This window comes from Centruroides vittatus, unplaced genomic scaffold (genome assembly GCF_030686945.1).
Source record: "Centruroides vittatus isolate TY-2023 unplaced genomic scaffold, ASM3068694v2 contig_458, whole genome shotgun sequence".
NCBI lineage: Eukaryota > Metazoa > Arthropoda > Arachnida > Scorpiones > Buthidae > Centruroides > Centruroides vittatus.
The window spans coordinates 63,909-82,586 of record NW_027122254.1 but is presented as its reverse complement, the minus strand read 5'-3'; the positions used below and the strand labels follow the sequence as shown (position 1 = coordinate 82,586).

The window sequence follows — 18,678 nt, the reverse complement described above, 5'->3', positions numbered from 1 at the left end:
ATTTTAAGCCATTTAATTTCTATATTTTATGAATTTCCCCTTTAAAAAATTCGTTTAAAATTCTTCGAAATGGATGTTTTAAAAGATATATTTTTAAATTATTTATTTTTAAAATTGGATTTAAGATTCGAGATTCAAAATATTAATTTTTCATAGCTCGAGTGCAATTTCCTCTTTACAATTCATAAGTTTCTGAGGAGAAATTCTCAATAATTGAATTATAAATAGTTTTTATGGCCCTTAAATCTTTAAATCGATGTTTTAAAAAATAATAAAAATTGAGATAAACGTTGAAAAATAAATTTTATTATCAATTTCTTAACAGTTATTCACCTTCACCTCGAGTTATTTTACAATTTTTGTTGAATTTATATGATTTTTCTTGAGTTTTCTTTTTTATCCTCAACCTTACTTAGAAGGAAGACGACACGAACAAGCTGATGGAAATCTGTACAAATCTATGAAGAGACCTCTGTAAGGATCACAAGGATCCAAAGACAACATCCTATGATAAACATACTTCTGTGTACATTTAGATCCGTAGCATGGAGCCAGGAGTCTACATGTAGTATCGGGGAAGCTGTTGACAAGGGAGGTGTTTAAAATATATTTATTTGCATTTTTATGACGTCATTTACTCGATTTTTACTTACAGACAAATTTCCACACGTGCTGTTTGGGTGTAGTAGTATCCATCGTTGACAATCACTCTCCATTTTCCTTTAACGTTCATCGCTCTCTTGGGCATCGCGTACTGAACTTCTGAAGGGCAAATGTATCCTGTGATATGAAATTTTATCATGAAATTTACTCCCTCACTTTATTATCCTATTTTTCTTTTTTTGTAAAGAGTTTTTATTGAGAAAAAAATGAAATTATTTTAAGGTAGAATCGCATTAAGGATGCGGAGGATGAAGAAGATGATTGATTTCTGATTCTGGTAAGTTTTCTATATATTAATTTTGGACTTATAGATGCTGATTTTTCTTTTTTTTTAGACATTTTATTTTTTTTTAAATTAGCAAGGATTATTTCATGGTAAATTATCGTAAATTAAGGAGACGGAGGATGAAGATGATAATGTTGGATAATTGATGCTGTTACGGTTTGAAGCACTAATACTCGTTAATATTAGTTATAGAGATGCTCATTTGCCCTATTTTAAAGCGTTTTATTAGGTAAAATTAGGGCAAAATTCTGTTAAGATAGGCTATTGTTAATCGGAATAGTATTAAGGATGCGAAGAATGAGAAAGATACTCGATGGCTGATGCTGGTAAGGTTTATATAAATCGATTTTAGTCCTAAACATGCTGATTTTTCTTATTTTTTAAGCGTTATTATTGAGTAAATTAGCTGTAATTTCAGTTATACATATGAAAACAAGTTAAGATTGGAGCTGCGACATGTAAAGGGTTACTAACCTTCAGGTACGAACCAGTGAGTGCTATCCGACGTGTTAGCTCCAGTATAATGACTATAATCGAAAGAATTCTCTTGTTTCTGCGTGATACCATTCACCAGATCGTCTGCAGATTGTTTTGGTACATCAGCGTATTGTCTGCGAAATTTCTTGAGATCTGATGATATTGCTGCCTTAATTTCATCCCTAAAAAAATCGAGTTTTATCAAATAAAACATGAAAAATGACTGTTAAAAACTTACCTAACTTACTTAGGATATTCCGCATCCTCGACACAATATGCTAAAGAACTATTTAAAGCGCAGGTTGGTCGCTGATAAGGATCACACTTGTAGTAATCTCCATAATTAGAATAGTGCTGAGGATGCGGAGGATAAGATGGTTGATACTGATCTGCTGAGGCCAATAAGCTTATATAAGCAAAAATCAAGCTCTGTAAGTAAAATTTAATAATTATAAATTAATTTTTTTTCATTTCTAACAGACACGAAAGCGGTAAATTGTTAATAAAAAGCGCTGCTACGAGTTATCATTTCGGTATGAATTTTAAGTGATTTTACTTAATTTTTCCATCAAAATTGAATTTTTTAAAAAATTTTTTGGAATTTGAGTAAATAATTTGTTTGAAGTAATAAAATTAACACAATTTTTTAAATTTAAAACAATAGTGTTACATTATTTATACAACATGTTAGTGGAATTTAATTTAAGCACGAATTTTATTGAATTTTTAATACTTTATATAAAATTTATGAGATAATTAGCTGCGAAATTTGAAAATTAATTTAAAATCCATATAAGTAACATTAACAAGTGATATTTTGAGGTTAGAAACTCGCATATACTCACTTGTATAAACCTTCTTGCACGTTCCATTTTGTAAAGTTTATACCCATTTTACGCTTGGAATATGTGTTTATATACGTTCTTAATAACGGAAAAAGACTTTCTCTACAAGACCACTCTACCGGGGGGTTAAAATTCCAGAATTCATGACCTAATTCCTCACTTTCTAACTTTCCCTATAGCAGGTATATATAATGCGCACGCTGGTGTTATAGCTATACTCTTCTATAAGTTTTAAACATGCTAAAGCTGGTAAGTGGTTTAAACCTTATATTAAATACCGTTAAAACATGTAAAAATATAATTAATTTTACAGGTAATCCTTTCCATTTGCCTATACTTTAACTACGCTTCTCATCCATACAATAATTATAATCGAGGAGGAAGATATAGATACAAAGATGCGGAGCAAAGACCTTATCCACCTCAAGGATACGGATACAGGCAACCTCCTTATTATCCAAAAGAGCCAGCTTGTGCTAAAAACACAACAGCAACTTATTGCTTAGAAGATAACGAATATCCTGGGTAAGAAGGGATGAGGAATTTCACTCGAAGGATCACTCGAAACTTACTCGAAACTTTATAATTGCAGGTATGAAATTCAAAATGCGATTTATAAATATTATCAAGAATTTCAACCACTTTATGCGGAAGTTACTCAGAATACTGGAAATTCAGTCGATAACTTGAAAAGTTTAGAAGAAGAGACGTATCTTTGCCCTTCTACAACATTATACGCTCGACCTCTGAGAGCTAAAGATGTGGATGGTAAATGGAAAATCATTGTTAACGTTGAGAAATATTATCAAACTACAAGGATTGAGAGTTGTATGTGAGTATCTGAGGTTTTCGTCTTTCCCATCTTGGCTTTTCTTAAGTGGCCATACAAGAGCTTCATTATCTGTGTTTTTTTTTTTTTTTTTTTTTTTTGTAGGAAAGCCAATGACCCTTGTCCACTTGTACCAACTTGTTATAGTTCTTCTTGTGTGCAAAAATCGATTTATCATCGTTTCGTCATATATGATCCTTACGATTATTATGGAAACCCCTTTAGGATCGATATCTTCCGCTTAGATGCATCCTGCTCTTGTTATGTTGGCGCTCACACTTGGTAAAAATTAATATTTTCTAACATCTTTGGAGTTTATTAACTGGTATTTTTGAATGTATTTTTCATAATAAAGCAAATTCAAATGATTTTTTCGTGTTTTTATTGTTAAAATTCGGTTTTTTTTCTAGTGTAAAGTTACGCTTCTTGTTAGCATTTTCTGTGTTTAAGGGCGAGAATTTATAATGTTTTAATGCTCGATAACTATAAAAAGAGGTTATTTTTTAGTATAAGAGTAATTGTCCACACGTTACAGGTTAACAAACTTTAAAAAGCGTACACAAATGATGTAGTATATAATAATCCAATTTTCTAAGAAGTGCATCACTTTAGCTTTAAAAAAAATCAAGAAATTTCCTGTCTATTTATTACTCATTTTTCATAAAATGCTAGTTTAATAACAAAACAGAAGCTGGTGTAGGCCATTAAAGGTATTAATCTACCTTATAATTTGGTGTAAGTGAGATACAGTAGGGAATTGAAGAAGAGAGAGACGGAGAGAGGGGGGTAAGAAAAGATTCTTGAAAATTCCAGAAATTAACTTTAATTAATTTCTGTATGGATAATTATTTCCTTTTAGTCCAACGAATTAAAGAGTAAGTTAAGGATTTTCGCTTCGAGGGGTGCCAATTATAAACTCGTATCCGGGTTCAATTACTAGTGAAAGACAAACAACTTGGTGGATTTGTACAACGTCATTAGTCTTTAGCTTCCTTTTTTATATATATATCGTTAACTGCGATTTGATATCACGTCTTCCTTTACTCACCAATTACAAAAGAATATCCCACTATAATCTACTAATGACCTATTAGGAAGACACTAAAAATATCTCTTCACGTTCGTCTAGCATCACGTAGGAAGCACGTATATATCTTATTATTCTACTCCTGTTGTTCTTTAATGGAGTGATAATATAAATTTTATGATTTTTTATAAATACTTTGCTACTTTCGTATCCATAAATCTCAATTTTTTCACCATTTACACGATTAAAAAGATGCTGGATAAGCACTCATCTCCCGCAACATCACTTTTAAATCTCTGCTATAAAGTATATTTTAATTTAAATTTTACTTACTAAAATGCGATACATGATATTTATTATAATTATAAATATAAAACTTTGTTGAGTTTTAAGCTTCTATGAGAGAATATAACGTTTTGGTGATGCTAAATTTCAATCTTTTCTCCAACTATAATTGCGAGTATCACGTTTTAGTGATGCTGGAATAATATCGTGGATATTGAATACATTAAAAATTGCTATATTTTATAGTTAAGTATGAATTAAAACCTCCAATTTTACGTCTAGTGGGTTGTTGAATTAATATGAAGTGGATACTTTAACATGTGTGAAGAGATACCTTACTGATTATGAGATGCTTGTGCTTCAAATTAAACCATCAAAAAAGGGATATAAATAAATATTTTGTAAATGATACTCGGGAAGTAGTCGTAGATATAGTTTCGCTTCGTGAATTAAATATTTAAATAGCATTAGTTACATTATCTGGCGCAATCTACGTCACGGTCGAAACATTATCAGGTTAATCACGTATCGCGTATGACATTAATTTCGTGACTCTCATTTTATATTTTTATTTTACTAGTGAATTTATCAAGATTTACTTAAAATCTTACCGAAATATTTTTTTAATTTGCATGTATTTCGTTTTAATTACTTGCATCCTTATTGCGAGCATATTTTTAATGAAAATATATGAATATTCTACATTTAAGATGCCATTTTAGTATGAAGTTAATTGGAATTCTATGCATATCTATGCAAAATATTACAAATATAAAAATTTTATTAAATATGCTCCAGTTTAATTTTAAGAAAACTTTCTTAAAATTAAACTGGAGCATATTTAATTAAATTTGGTGATGCTAAATTTCAATCTTTTCTCCAACTATAATTGCGATTATCACGTTTTAGTGATGCTGGAATAATATCGTGGATATTGAATACATTAAAAATTGCTATATTTTATAATTAAGTATGAATTAAAACCTCCAATTTTACGTCTAGTGGGTTGTTGAATTAATATGAAGTGGATACTTTAACATGTGTGAAGAGATACCTTACTGATTATGAGATAATGTTATCCTAACATTTATACAAAAATTTTCTTTCTCCTTACAAGATTTATACGAATCTATATTATATTAATTCAAAAATAAATGCTTTAGCTCAACGAGTATAAAGAATATAAAAATATATATGTATAGTGAAGACATCCTGAATAAAATTTGCATTTCATTTGGGGTTTTTTGAATTAAACACTCCGTACTTTTATAATCTCTCTCTCCATTTCTCTTCCTTCTGCTCCTCCTCTTGCTACTCCTCCATCTGCTCCACATACTCCCGCTACTTCAATTGTTATCTCTACTTCTACTTTTTGTACTTTCTATACTCTTTTCGTTCGTTTCGCTGCCCTTTTCGTTTAGCTGCTCTTTCTGTATTCTTTGCTCCTTTTGCTCTCTCTGTGAGACGAAAGAGCAGAGAGAAGGAGCTAAGAATAATAGAAATAAATAAATAACAAACTGCATTTCTAATCCAGAAATAATGAGAATCTCTCCATGTTTTCTCCTTGTATCTCGTTTGTAACATTTTTCACACTTTATATCATCAGAAAACTTTAAAATTCCATGTCCATCTTTTAAAACCCGTCTTCTTACCTCGTAAAATTTAGTTTAAATTTTGAGTTATCTTCTTCATCCCTCTTTCTCCTACTGTATATCTACATATATGTAAAATATAGAGGAGAAATAAAGAAGAGAATACTTCTTCTTCATGCTCTCTATATACTTAAAGTAGGAAGAAGGATTATCCTCTTATTCATCCTGTGTCTTCCTAATGTATATTTATATATATGTAAAGTAGAAAAAGGGAGAGATGAAAAAGAGGATAATCCTTCTTCCTACTTTATATATATAGAAAGTATGAAAAGGACTATCCTCTTCTTTATCATTTCTCTTTCTACTGTATATCTGTAAGTAGAGAAGGAAGAAAAGGGATGCAGAAAGAGATAATTGAAGTTTTAAACTATATTCCACTTACAAGTTATTTTACAGGCTAAAAAAATAAAGAATAGAAAGTGAAAACTCAGAGATTTTTATAAAAAAAAAGAAAGACAATGTTAAGAAAATTAAGATTAAACATCGCAAGAGAAAAAAAGAGAAGAAAAGCAATAAGAAAACTTCATTTTTATAAGAAGAAGACAGCGTTTACAACACAAACACGAATGACTTTTTATAAAAACACAGTGAAGGATGTGTATCATTAATGATCAACCATCCGACACAATTCTTTATAAGGTGAAAGGAGAGAGAGAGAAGATAAATTTTCCTCTTTCAGCAAGAAATAAATTGTGGAAACCATTGTAAAATTCATATTCCATAAAAGGGACGGAACAAATATTTATGATATATTTGGGTAATTTGTCTCGCATTTATACGTTGTGCCATCTAAGAATGCCATCCATCAAGATGATTACAAAAAGAATTGTCTGCAACAGATATTGGTTTCTTTCATAGAGAAACATTATCCAGATGATGACTATATGTATATTGGCCAGACAAAGTATTACCTATCTATTCATAAGTCACTCGAAGAGGGGGAAAATTATATATTATAAGGTGTGGAAGCTGTGCATCTCTACAGCATCTTAGATTCGTTAGGAATGCAGAAAATGATTTACCTCTCGTTGCTCCCTAATTCTTGATAGATAAATGATAAATTTTTAATATATTCTCGTGTTTTTGCCTCTCATTTCATTAATTTTTCACGTTTCTTTCTGTTAAAATTGCGGGTATGAGTTATAAACTAGCGTGTGGTTCTCGAGTTGTATAAATGTACTTAGATCTCTCGTGACCTACACACTGCATATGCTCATTTTCATCAATATTACACGTTTTGGACCACTCTATTTGTCTAAAATTACTATTTATAACGCATTTTACACAACGTAAAGCGGTCTAAATTGATTGATAAAACTTCTTATCTTGTGTGAAGAATGTAGCTCGTGTTAACGATCTTATCTTGATGGATATGGTTTATTATAAGGTTGAATATACGATTAGAATTAATTAGCATAATGTTAACATTATAATGAGCTTAATTTATGTCGTTTTTGTAAAGATTTTCGTTGTTATAATTGATTAAATTCTTTGTACATAATTCTGGAGAATGTTGAAAATGCTAGTGATAATTTTCATCAATCTTCTTTATCTAAACTGCACTAAATTCATCATCTAATGCATATCATAGCTTGTATAATTAGTACTTGCATAGATGATAAGAAGATTATAACTAAAGAAACATAAAAGTTATAAAATACAGGCAATTGAGTAGGCCAAAATAGACTATTCACGCCATTTTTTATAATTAATTTGATATTTTAGGCATTGATAATGAAGAAATTCTTAAGTTTTGACTCCTCCAGTTTGATGTAAAGTATGCAACAACTCATACTCAAGTTACGTATGATATTACTTTAATTATAATATGTTACATAATTAAGTGGGCCAAAATAAGATATTCGCTTGAATTTTAAGAGTTTAGAAGGTGTTTTTAATATTTATAACAAGGAAATTCTTAAATTTTCTCTCCCGCAGTTCTATATGAAGTATGCAACTAACTCACTCATCAAGTAGATTTAGTTGAACTCCACTTAATTAATTAAAGATACACGAATTAATATAATAAAATTAAATTTAAAAAAATGTATCCGTTTTGCATTTTAATTATCGATTTTGATTAATTTCACGTAATATATAACTAATTCTAAAGAGGAGCAAGGAGCATACATATCAAAATAAATTTTCTAACTTTCTCCAATTAATTTCGACTTAATTTTAAATATGTAAAGATTAGTAATTAAATAATAAAAAAATCTAATTAGAGTACAAGGAAATCTCTCTCTTATGACTAATTTATCACAATTTTTGTTTACTTTTAACAAGTGTTACACTTATTTTTCTATGATTTAAAGAGGGAAAGAATAAGAAAAATTCCATCTTAACAATTGCCATCTTTTAATTAATCCTTGTTTAAATCGATTTTTCTTTAAATATTTTTCTATATTTTTTATAGAAAAAAAGTTTAGTAATTAGTTAACAAGTTCATTAAGTTTAGTAATTTCTAATTTATCATTTTTTCGTATTTTCTATCGGATGTACTGTACTTTCTTTCTTCTAAAGATGAGTTACTTTAAGCGTTACGCATTTTTTTTATTTCGTTACCGTTACATAAAAAACGTAACAATCGACAATTTAATTATAAAATAAATGTGATAGATCTATGTAATCTATCATATTTCTAGTAGAACTAAAGGAGTAAACGCCCTTTTACCCCATAGATTCGGAGTAATCTATCAAGTTTCCACTACTAATGGGGCATTTTACCCAATTTTTAACGCATAATTAACGTTCTCGGGTGTGTTCTCTCTTTGATAATTTGTTAAACTTTCTACAGATTAAGTATTTTATTTTAAAAAATTGAAGTTTGTTGACTTTTTCGAAATAAAACTTGAATTTACACTCCTTCATCGAAACTGTGGACATGTAAAGAATTTAGAGAATTCTTCTCAGTTTATTGCTATTTTTATAGTTTAATATATAAATTATTTATGTTTTATATCATATTTGATATAATTTTATGCTTACAAACTTAAAAAATTCGAGTTAAAATATTCATTTACCATTCATCTCATAGGTACCACCAAAGATTAGAATGCATTGCAAACATACTTATTATCGTTCTATAAATTTTATTTACTGATTACTACTTGTAAAAATAGACATTTTATAAGAAATTTCATAAAGAATTAATATTTATATAACCGTATATTTAAAATGTTAATATAACTTTCCTCCTTACCGAGTAGCGGCAGCTGGAACATGCTGCAGAGTAACTTCTTTGCTTCGTACTTTTTTTAAAAATTTATTGATCTCATGGAGAAAGACTTTTAAAAAAAATAAAAGAAAAAATAGTGAAAGAGAGGAAATGTGTCGTAAATTCCCACAAATTTATTCTTCAAAGTAGAAACTTGGAGCCTGAGTTTAATATGGAAGCAAAAAATATATATATCAAAAGTTGAATTTCAAGATGTAAGAATCAAAATACAAATTTTTTAAAAAATATTTTTATAAAAATAATAAAGTAAAATTGAATATTTATGTAAGAAAATTTAAAATATAATTATTTTTAATTAAAAATTAAATTTTTAAAGCTTTATTACCTTAAAACCTGCATACTTTGCGCGACTGAGCAATGGTGTTTTTTGCAGTTTTCCTTTAATTTAAACCAAATAATATATATTTATAACAAGAAAAAATGATGATAAAAGTTTTTAATTCTATAAATTTATTAAAATAATTCATATTAATTTGTTTATAAATAAATAAATGTATATTACTCTACGAGTAATGATTCTTTTCTGTAATTATGTTTTAAAGTAATTTAAAGTTTTTATTATAATTAAAAGTAATATGTAAAGTACAAAAAATGGAATTATTAACGTAAATAAGCTTAAATTTATGCATAAATTAAATTATATTTTATAAAATAGGGATTTTTTAAGCTTAGAAAGAGAGAACTGATGTGATGATAGCATTCACGAATACAAGTGATTATCTTTAATTTATTTAAAAATAAAATGTCAAAATAATAAAATTTGTGCTTTAAAATGCTTAAAAAGCTTTAAAATTTCTAAATTTATCATCCATATAACCTATTTTAATTCAGTAATTCTGTAATTCAGGTTAAAAGTCACACCTAAAAAAAAACTTCGAGTTTCTCAATAAAATTCTCATTTAATTATATAAAAATTTTAATAATTTTGTTAGTAAAATAATATTTATAAATCATGGCTTCATTCTGATTAATTAAGATTATAAAAGATTAAAAATAATCCAACTTAAATCCACGATTAACTTTAATCTATAATTAAACCATGGAAGCTGACACGAAAGCAACAAGATGATTAGAGCTAAATTGGATGATCAATTATTAACTGTTGGATAATTAAGATAATTTATTAGTTAAAGAATATTTTATAGATGAGTAGAAAAGCTACTGATTAAAGTAAAGAGTGTAATCATTAAAAGTTCTCTAAGTATTAAGCTGATTATCACAGATAGAACTTTAAGAGTATGTGGTATTAATATGCAATTTTTTGGCTAATTTATGCTTAAATTTATTTTAAAAAACAATTAGAAAATAAAAAGAACAAAGTATGGAAGCAATCAATATTGTTTCTATTCATTAATTCGAAAGGATTTTTTCATTAACTTCAGTTTTATGCATGAGATTTGACTTCTAAATAATTCGGAGAAGTACTTCTCTTTCTCTTCTTTATCTCTTTTCTTTTTATTTTATGACTAGGAAATTTAGATTGTTCTTTCTATTTTTGTTTTATTTTTAATGTAGGAAATTTATTTACACATTACATTAAGCTGGAAGATGATAAAATGTGTAAGATGCTTGAATGATTAATTAAGTTTAACGTTTGCTGACTGTTTTTTTACGATGAGGCACTGAATACTTAATGAGATGATACGTTTAGAAGCATTTTAAGAAGAAAGTAGAGCTCAAAATGCGTTGAGATCTGATGAAATGGAGGTATTTTGAAGAGTTTAATTGCAGGAAGATGTAAAGAGCCTGATAAGATGGGGGGTATTGAGAGACCTGAAGAATGTAGAATATTTTGGGAAATTTGATTAAAAAATATGCTAAAAGATGTGTGAAACGATGATGAGCTAAAAGATGATAAGATAAATAAATATATACTGAAAGAATAATGAAAATGAAAGATTAAACTGTGTTTTAAGGAATTAACAAAAAATTACGAGTGTCGTATTCTATGAGATATAGGTATGTTATGTGTTTATAATCGCATCTAGAATACTATTAAAACTTAGCTTACAGTTTAAAGCGCTGAAGATGATTATAGTATTTCTATCATTATCAAGTATAGAAACATGAAGAGTTTTGCACAATGTCTTCATCTTTCATCCTACCGCATCCCTACGCATCGGCAATTTTCCTGTATCCTTTAAAAACGTTTTTTCTTGTATCCTTAGCTCGTTCGAATTATCAATTGTAATTATGCACATTTATCATCTCTTTGATCTTCATAGTTTGTTCTGTGGATATCTGATGATGATCACAATAATTCAAAGGGATGAAACAAAGGATCAATATTTATTTTTCCGTAATGACTTCTTTGACTAACAAAAACAATTTTTTAAATTTATTTCCGAACTATTTATACGAAATTACCTGTTTATAATTCTTTGTAAATTCTATAATCATCTTTAAAGCTTACTAAACCCTCGCTTGGGTTTTTTATTAGAAAATTGAGCAAAATTGAAAGTTTAACCTTAACTTCATCATCATCATCATTACATCATGATCGAGATTTAATCCCAAAATTAAATCAATTTCTATACTAAACGAAAACATATTGCTACATTAAAAATATAAAGTAAATAAGTAATTTTGTGTTTTAAAATTAAAATAATAAATATTTTTATTAAACAAATTCAACGAAAAAATGAAAATAAATTCATTTAACCGCACGAAATTTACTTTTCATCACTGAATATTTGATGATTGCATTAAACTGAATCGAATCCAATTCTTTTTTATCTTCCCGTTTAATTTATTAATTAAAATTTTCCATTTTATTCTTTTAAAATATTGTAGATGAACTGGACTCATCGATTTTCTCTTCATATTTTAAGTAAACAAATCAAACTCTTAATGTTTACAGAGTTGTAAGGATGTAAAATTTGAATATTTGCTTAATGTTCCATTAAATAATCACATTTTATGTTTTTCGTGCGTAAATTTAAAAGATAGTTTCTTATTATTATTATCAATAATTTAGAAAATTTTTGATAAAGATAAAGGAGTTGCGAATGTAAAAATCTTGTTCTTCATCAGGGGTGAGTTCTCTGGATGCAGAAAACTCATCCTCATCCAGAAGTTCTAACTTCTTAAGTTTCCTTTTTCAAGAATTCCAACTGATAGAACTCATTTTCTCTTATAAGAATCTCTTCTTTATTAAGTTCAATTTGGCATGGATCTAATTTTCATCAAAATTCAATTTTAAGTGTAAAATATCTGCTTTTTGTCGAAAATTCCAATTTTAAGAATCCCATTCTTCAAACATGCTAAATTTCCATTAACAGAATCTGCTCTAATCGTATTCTTCCTCAAGAATTCTATTTAATTTTATAAGGCTCTGTTTTTCATTAGAATTCGATTCTTTTTTTAAAGTAATCTATTCTTCAGCCGCAATTCCAACTTCTTAAGAATCTATTCTTCATCAGGAAATCCAGTCTGACAAAGATTTTTTCATCATCAAGATTCAATTTTATATGAATATTATTATAATATTATAACTCATAAAAAACATGGTCTTCAAGAAGATTTAATCAATTTTCTTTATAATAAACTACTCTAATCATGTTTTCCCTCAAGAATTTAAACTATATTTATTCTTCATCAGCCGTTCAAATTTCTTTTGTAATAACCTGTTCTTCAGCAGGAGTTTCAAGACTATATGCTTCATCAGGAAATCCAGCTTGACAAAGACGTGCACTTCATCAGGAATTCTAACTTTGTTCCAATTTATTCTTTATCGGAATTCTATTTTCCGATATATTCTTGTTACTTTAAGTTCGGTTTTTAGTGGTTCCATTTATACTGAATAGTTTAGAGTGGTTTCGAATAATAATAAAAAACTTGTATTGATCAAGATCATAAAGTATAGCTTATATTGATATGACTATAACGGATAGTATACACGAGAGTAACTATGATGAATAATTCATAACAGTAATGCCATTATAAGAAAATTTAGCACCAAAACCATTTATGTTGCGCCATGTTAATGATAAGATAATGCTTTTAAAACATAACATAACTTATACCTTTTACTTTCCTTTCGAATTTATGATTATTTTACAAGTAACATTCTTATAATAAATTAGTAGAATGGCTTGATGGCTCTTTGACGTATGCTTTACATAAACCTGATGGATGATAACATTAATGTAAGAGATCCAAGAAGACAATAGACTTGAAGAAGATGGAGAAATCAGATTAAAAATGACTTGAGCTAAATAGGAAAAACCCGGAAAGAATGGAAGGTTTTGATTAACACCATGAAATGTTAAATAAGATAATGCTGATGATAACTTTTCAAATTTAATTTTCTTAAATTCTCTTTAGGCTTTTCCAAGATGAAGATTGGATTGGATTGGATTGGATTGGAGCACAATTTGACACGTGAAGAAAATTGGGTTTTCCTCACCTGTCTAACATCTAAATAGGGGCCAGTTTCCTATAGAAAGTCCTGCAGGGTGGTACTCTCTCTTTGGCATATAGCCCACGTGCAGCGTAGCCATATCCCTTCTATCCTACAACTCTACAAGAAAACCCAGAAAATACCACCTGGCCAGCACGTTGGTGAGGAGCGAACCTTCAGCTGCCCACGTTAGATAAAAGTTCTGAACACTACCAGTGTTCAGGGCTTTTATCCAATGAAGATTACAGGAGAGAAGTTCCTTCAAACTAATGTTCTTCATCATACCAATTGTGTATCTTAGTACTTCATACTTTTGTATAATACCTTACATAATTTTCTTCTCGGAAATATAAAGAAAAACATTACAAAATCTAACATTATTAATTTGAAACATCCCGCTTCAAAATCATTAAACTCAGAATTAAGAAAACGATATTTCCTGCCTCAATCTTATTGTGTAGGTAGAAAAATGGAGTCTCAACAAGTGTCTAAAATGTTGAGATTTGAGATGTAAATTTATACATATAAACAACATCAGAAATGATGATTAGAAATAATCCTGAAAATCTTTTGTAGACGATTCCGATTATCCTCTCACAGATAATTTTGAAGATACTTTTGTAGAGGATTCTGAATATACCTTTGCAGATGAACCCGAAGATCCTTTTGCAGATGATCCTGAATGCCCCTTCGCAAATAATTCGGAAGATTCCTTTGAAGATAGTCAACGAAACACTCAAAGCGTTTTTCATTTTACTCCTATCCTTCTTAGAAATAGAATGAATATTGTTGAAGCAAAGTAACAGTAAGAAGAGTACTTTTCTTAAAATTAAAGTAGAAAGCATATCACTGAAGCATCAAATTGTTTTATGAGTATTTGAAAAGGGATCTCCAGACGGTTAAAATTACGCTTTGGAGCGGTCAAAAGTTAGCCGAGATATAATAAGGGTCAGCCATCCACATTAACTGACATTTTGGGTCATTATAGATTTAAAACGAGAATTAAAAATTAATCAGAGAAATTTTATTTTTAGTTCCTGATAGAAATGAATGCGAAGATCGTGAGCATGTTTAAAATATTAAGACTGTTTAAAGCATTTAATTAATATCAATGTAATGAAAGTTTATGACGTCTACATGCTAAGTTCTTAACGTAACTACCACAAAATTCATTAATAAGATATAAACGAGTGTAACATCCTGTTAATAAAATTATGGATTTAAAACGCATTTACTTAATAGGAATTTATTATTTAATGACGTTTAAAAATGTAAATCGTATAAAAATATTCATTAAAAACTTTTCTAAATGCCCTTTTTTATTGGTTTAAACACGTAATTACGCATACACGTGGCTACCCCGATATAAAGTACAATATTGTTAAACTCCCGATATAGCGAACGATTTAGCTTACTCGTTAGTCCTTTGAGAATTCACTATATCAAGAACCCACTGTATTAATTAAAATTCATTTAAATTTAAAGTTATAACGAGCGATTATTTATTGTGAATAATTAATCGGGGCCTCCTGCCCTAAACTTTCCATATCTGGTCTCGACTTTCATCCATCTAACTTCGTTCTCGAGATTAAGGAAGGACAGACAGACAGACATACAGACGACAGTGGGAATTTATCAGTCTACAATTTTTTTTTCAAATTGCAGCTTAATCAATGAAATGAATTTTCTTTAATGCAACAATTTTACAATGTTAAACTACAGTAGAACCTCGATATAGTGAATTTTTAAAGGACCGAGTAAATCCTTCACTATATAAATAAAGCAATAGCTTAAAAAGGAAGATTGTTAGTAAAGATATCTAACGATATGATTTAAACTTAATGGAGGATCAAATGCTGATTAAAATTTATTAGGTATTAAATAATACTTTATGGAGATTAAACTTTCTTGAAAACTTCAAAAATTTAAGAGAGAATTATGTTTAAATTTATTACTTTTCTTAAGATATAGCATCAATTCTTTTACATTGTCTCTAAAAGGTGATCGTTCCGCAAGATGATGTTCCCTATAAAATAACACATTTTCAGTTTTAATGACACTATTTCCCTCCTTTCCCCCTATAAAAAAAGAGGGAAAGAGAATACTCTCCTTTTCCCTTTTCCTCTTCTTATAAAATGAGGATGAAGAGAGCAATAGAGAATGTATTGTTTGTAAATTGATATCTGGTTTCGTAGCTATTAAAATAAAATATCCTTTCATAAATGCTTGTTTCCTGTTATTGAATCTATTTTCTTATAGAGGAAAGCATTTTATTTTTCTTTAATTTCGTCTCATAAATATACTTAGAATTCTTTATTTTATTTTCGTAATATAAAGTCCAGAAAAGATTTTTGATTATTTTCTCTTCAATTATCGATTAAAGAAGTAAAATCATCAATTTTTAAGAGAAATTGATGTGTGTGTGTGTTTTTTTTAGTAAATGTAATCATAGAGAATTCCGATTTATTTTTCTGAGTTATCAATTAAAAATCACGTGGAAAAATATGTCATTTTCAGGAGTAATTGATATACTTAAATAAGGAATATTGTTGAAATTTGATTATTTTTTCATCTGTTTAATAGAAATTAAATGATTCTTTTATGTCGATTTCTTAAATTGATTCATTTTTATTGTAAATTGATTATTTATTGACACTAAAAATAAATCAATTTTCGAAATCGACATATTTTTTTATCAGCTGAGGAAAATTGATCAGTTAATCAGCTGATAGTTGAAATCGATTTCTAAAAATGTATCAATTTTTTAATTATTTAAATGAAGTAATCAATTAAATGTATTTTATTTATCTTTTTATTATTAATTGAGAGAAAGAAATAATAAAATTTTTAATAATGTTCTTCAAGAATGTGATAAAACTATAATAGATCAATTAAAGTTTTGCAAATATTACTGGGAATATAACGCCTTTTCAGGCTTATTAAGGCTCGCAGAAATTTTCTATCAACCAATACTGAAAGCTTTTACAAGTATTTATGTCCACATACTTTGCTTTTATAGATACATAAATGCCTATAAACTCCTTGAAAATGAGTTATATAACAATTCTAGTTTCTACAATAATATATTTCCATTAAGAATATAAAACTTTAAGGCATGTTACACGCTTATCAAAATTTTTAAACGTCTTTTTGATAAATTTATGTACTCTAGACCTCGATATAAGCATGAATCTATCAATATAGACGTAAGTTTATGTTGAATTTTATGAATTTTAGGATGTACAGAGACACAGAAAGGCCTATATAATTAACAAAAAATTGCTATTACATTTCATAATAAAAAAAAACTTATTTTAAGAATTAATTAAATATTTAAAACGGTATTTTTGATCGGAAAACAACATTAATTCTATAAATTGAAACCAAATAAAATATGCAATTTTCGTGAGTAATTCGATATTTTTAACGTTTATTTTGTATTAATTCAATTATTTCTCTCGACTGGTAATTGAAAATTTCCAAGAAATTGATACACATTAAACAATATTATTCAAATTTCCATTGTTTACTTCAATTTTGAAAGTTGATACTGAATATAAATATTATTTTTAATATTTTTAAATGTATTTGACTAATAAATTCTTTCAGCCTTTATTCATGATTATATAATCATGAATAAACACTGAAAGAATTTATATAATAGAATGTTCGTCCGTCTGTCCGTCCGTTCGTTTGTCCTTATTACTTTTCGCCCGGTGTAATTCAACAGTGTCCAGTCTAAATTGCTGTCTTATTATTGGGCTGCAATTTAGAACTATAAATTCCCACTGTCGTCCTACCGTCCGGCTGTCTGTCCTTTCTTAATCTGGAGAATGGAGTTATTTAAATATATTATTACTTACAAAGTTTGTAAAAATTGCTTAATTTCTTGAAAAATACACGGTTATTTGACTTCTGGACCATTCTGTACGTAAAATTAGGAGCTGAGAGAAATGAGATCCCTCTCACAAACGTCAGGTCTTCCTCATCTCCATTAAGATGTAAGAATAAAATTAATAAAACAAATAAAAACACTAATATTTCATCATTTTAGTATCATTTTCTTTTCATAAAAGACTTAATTTTCGGTTACCCTCTACGTACAAGACCCTATTAAATAGCATAATGGTATCTCTGGTCTTACAAGGAATCATGTTACATATAAACTCGAAGGAATTTAATGTAACTTGTAAAAAAAAAGAATAATAATTTTGATTATAATTAATAAAAATTAATATATTTGAAGTATTCTGATAGAAAAAATTAATTTATTTTTAACCAAAGATAATTAAAGTACTGTAGAAATAATTATATTTTTTAATAATTATTTCGTTGAAATTAAACAAAAAAAGTTAATTTTCTAGAGAAATCTATACATTTTTAAAATAAATATTGAAAAATTAATTATTTTTTCTTAATTATTAATTAAAAAATTAAATTAAAAAAACAACAACTTTAAACGTTTTCGTTACATTTAATTAATGAAAACGATCTAATATATAATATTAAAATAAAATAATTAAATTCATTTATTTAAAATTTTAATTATAATTATAACTAATAAATTATATTTTAATTAATAAAACATACAATGAATTTGTAATTTATAAAAGAGACAGAGAAATTTAATTATTTCCATAAAGTAAAGTCAAATAAAATATGCCGTTTGCAGTAATAATTATTATTATTTCATTGAAATTTAATTATATTTCTTATCTATTAAATTAATAAATAATATTACAATATACAGAATTTATTTAAATATTAAAAACATATCTGTATGTAGTACTGTACGTATAGAAAGGATGGAGCTGTGTTGTTTCCTTAAAGAAAGTAATATGAGAAAGTCTTTTAATGAAGTTGGTAGGATGTTTTGATGAGTTGTGACATCATTCTGATGAATATTTATAGAGAGAAGTTTGCTAACACGTCGTTGTGTAAATGAGTCTTTCAGTAAGATAGTGCATGATCGCT

The 18,678-nt window shown here is 27.8% G+C and overlaps 2 protein-coding genes across 2 annotated transcripts; one reads left to right on the top strand and one right to left on the bottom strand.

The window, feature by feature from the left end:
- Window positions 1-408: 408 nt before the first annotated feature.
- Window positions 409-11,395, bottom strand: LOC136977378 (neurotrophin 1-like). Its single transcript, XM_067272835.1, has 6 exons — window positions 11,314-11,395; window positions 9,267-9,289; window positions 1,674-1,855; window positions 1,424-1,608; window positions 654-780; window positions 409-580 (listed from the first exon to the last, which is right to left on the bottom strand). The coding sequence occupies exons 1-6, from the start codon at window positions 11,393-11,395 to the stop codon at window positions 409-411; spliced, it is 771 nt and encodes a 256-aa protein (XP_067128936.1).
- LOC136977397 (neurotrophin 1-like) lies at window positions 2,509-3,386 on the top strand. The gene is made up of 4 exons (XM_067272865.1): window positions 2,509-2,520; window positions 2,585-2,796; window positions 2,864-3,103; window positions 3,206-3,386. The coding sequence occupies exons 1-4, from the start codon at window positions 2,509-2,511 to the stop codon at window positions 3,384-3,386; spliced, it is 645 nt and encodes a 214-aa protein (XP_067128966.1).
- Window positions 11,396-18,678: the final 7,283 nt, after the last annotated feature.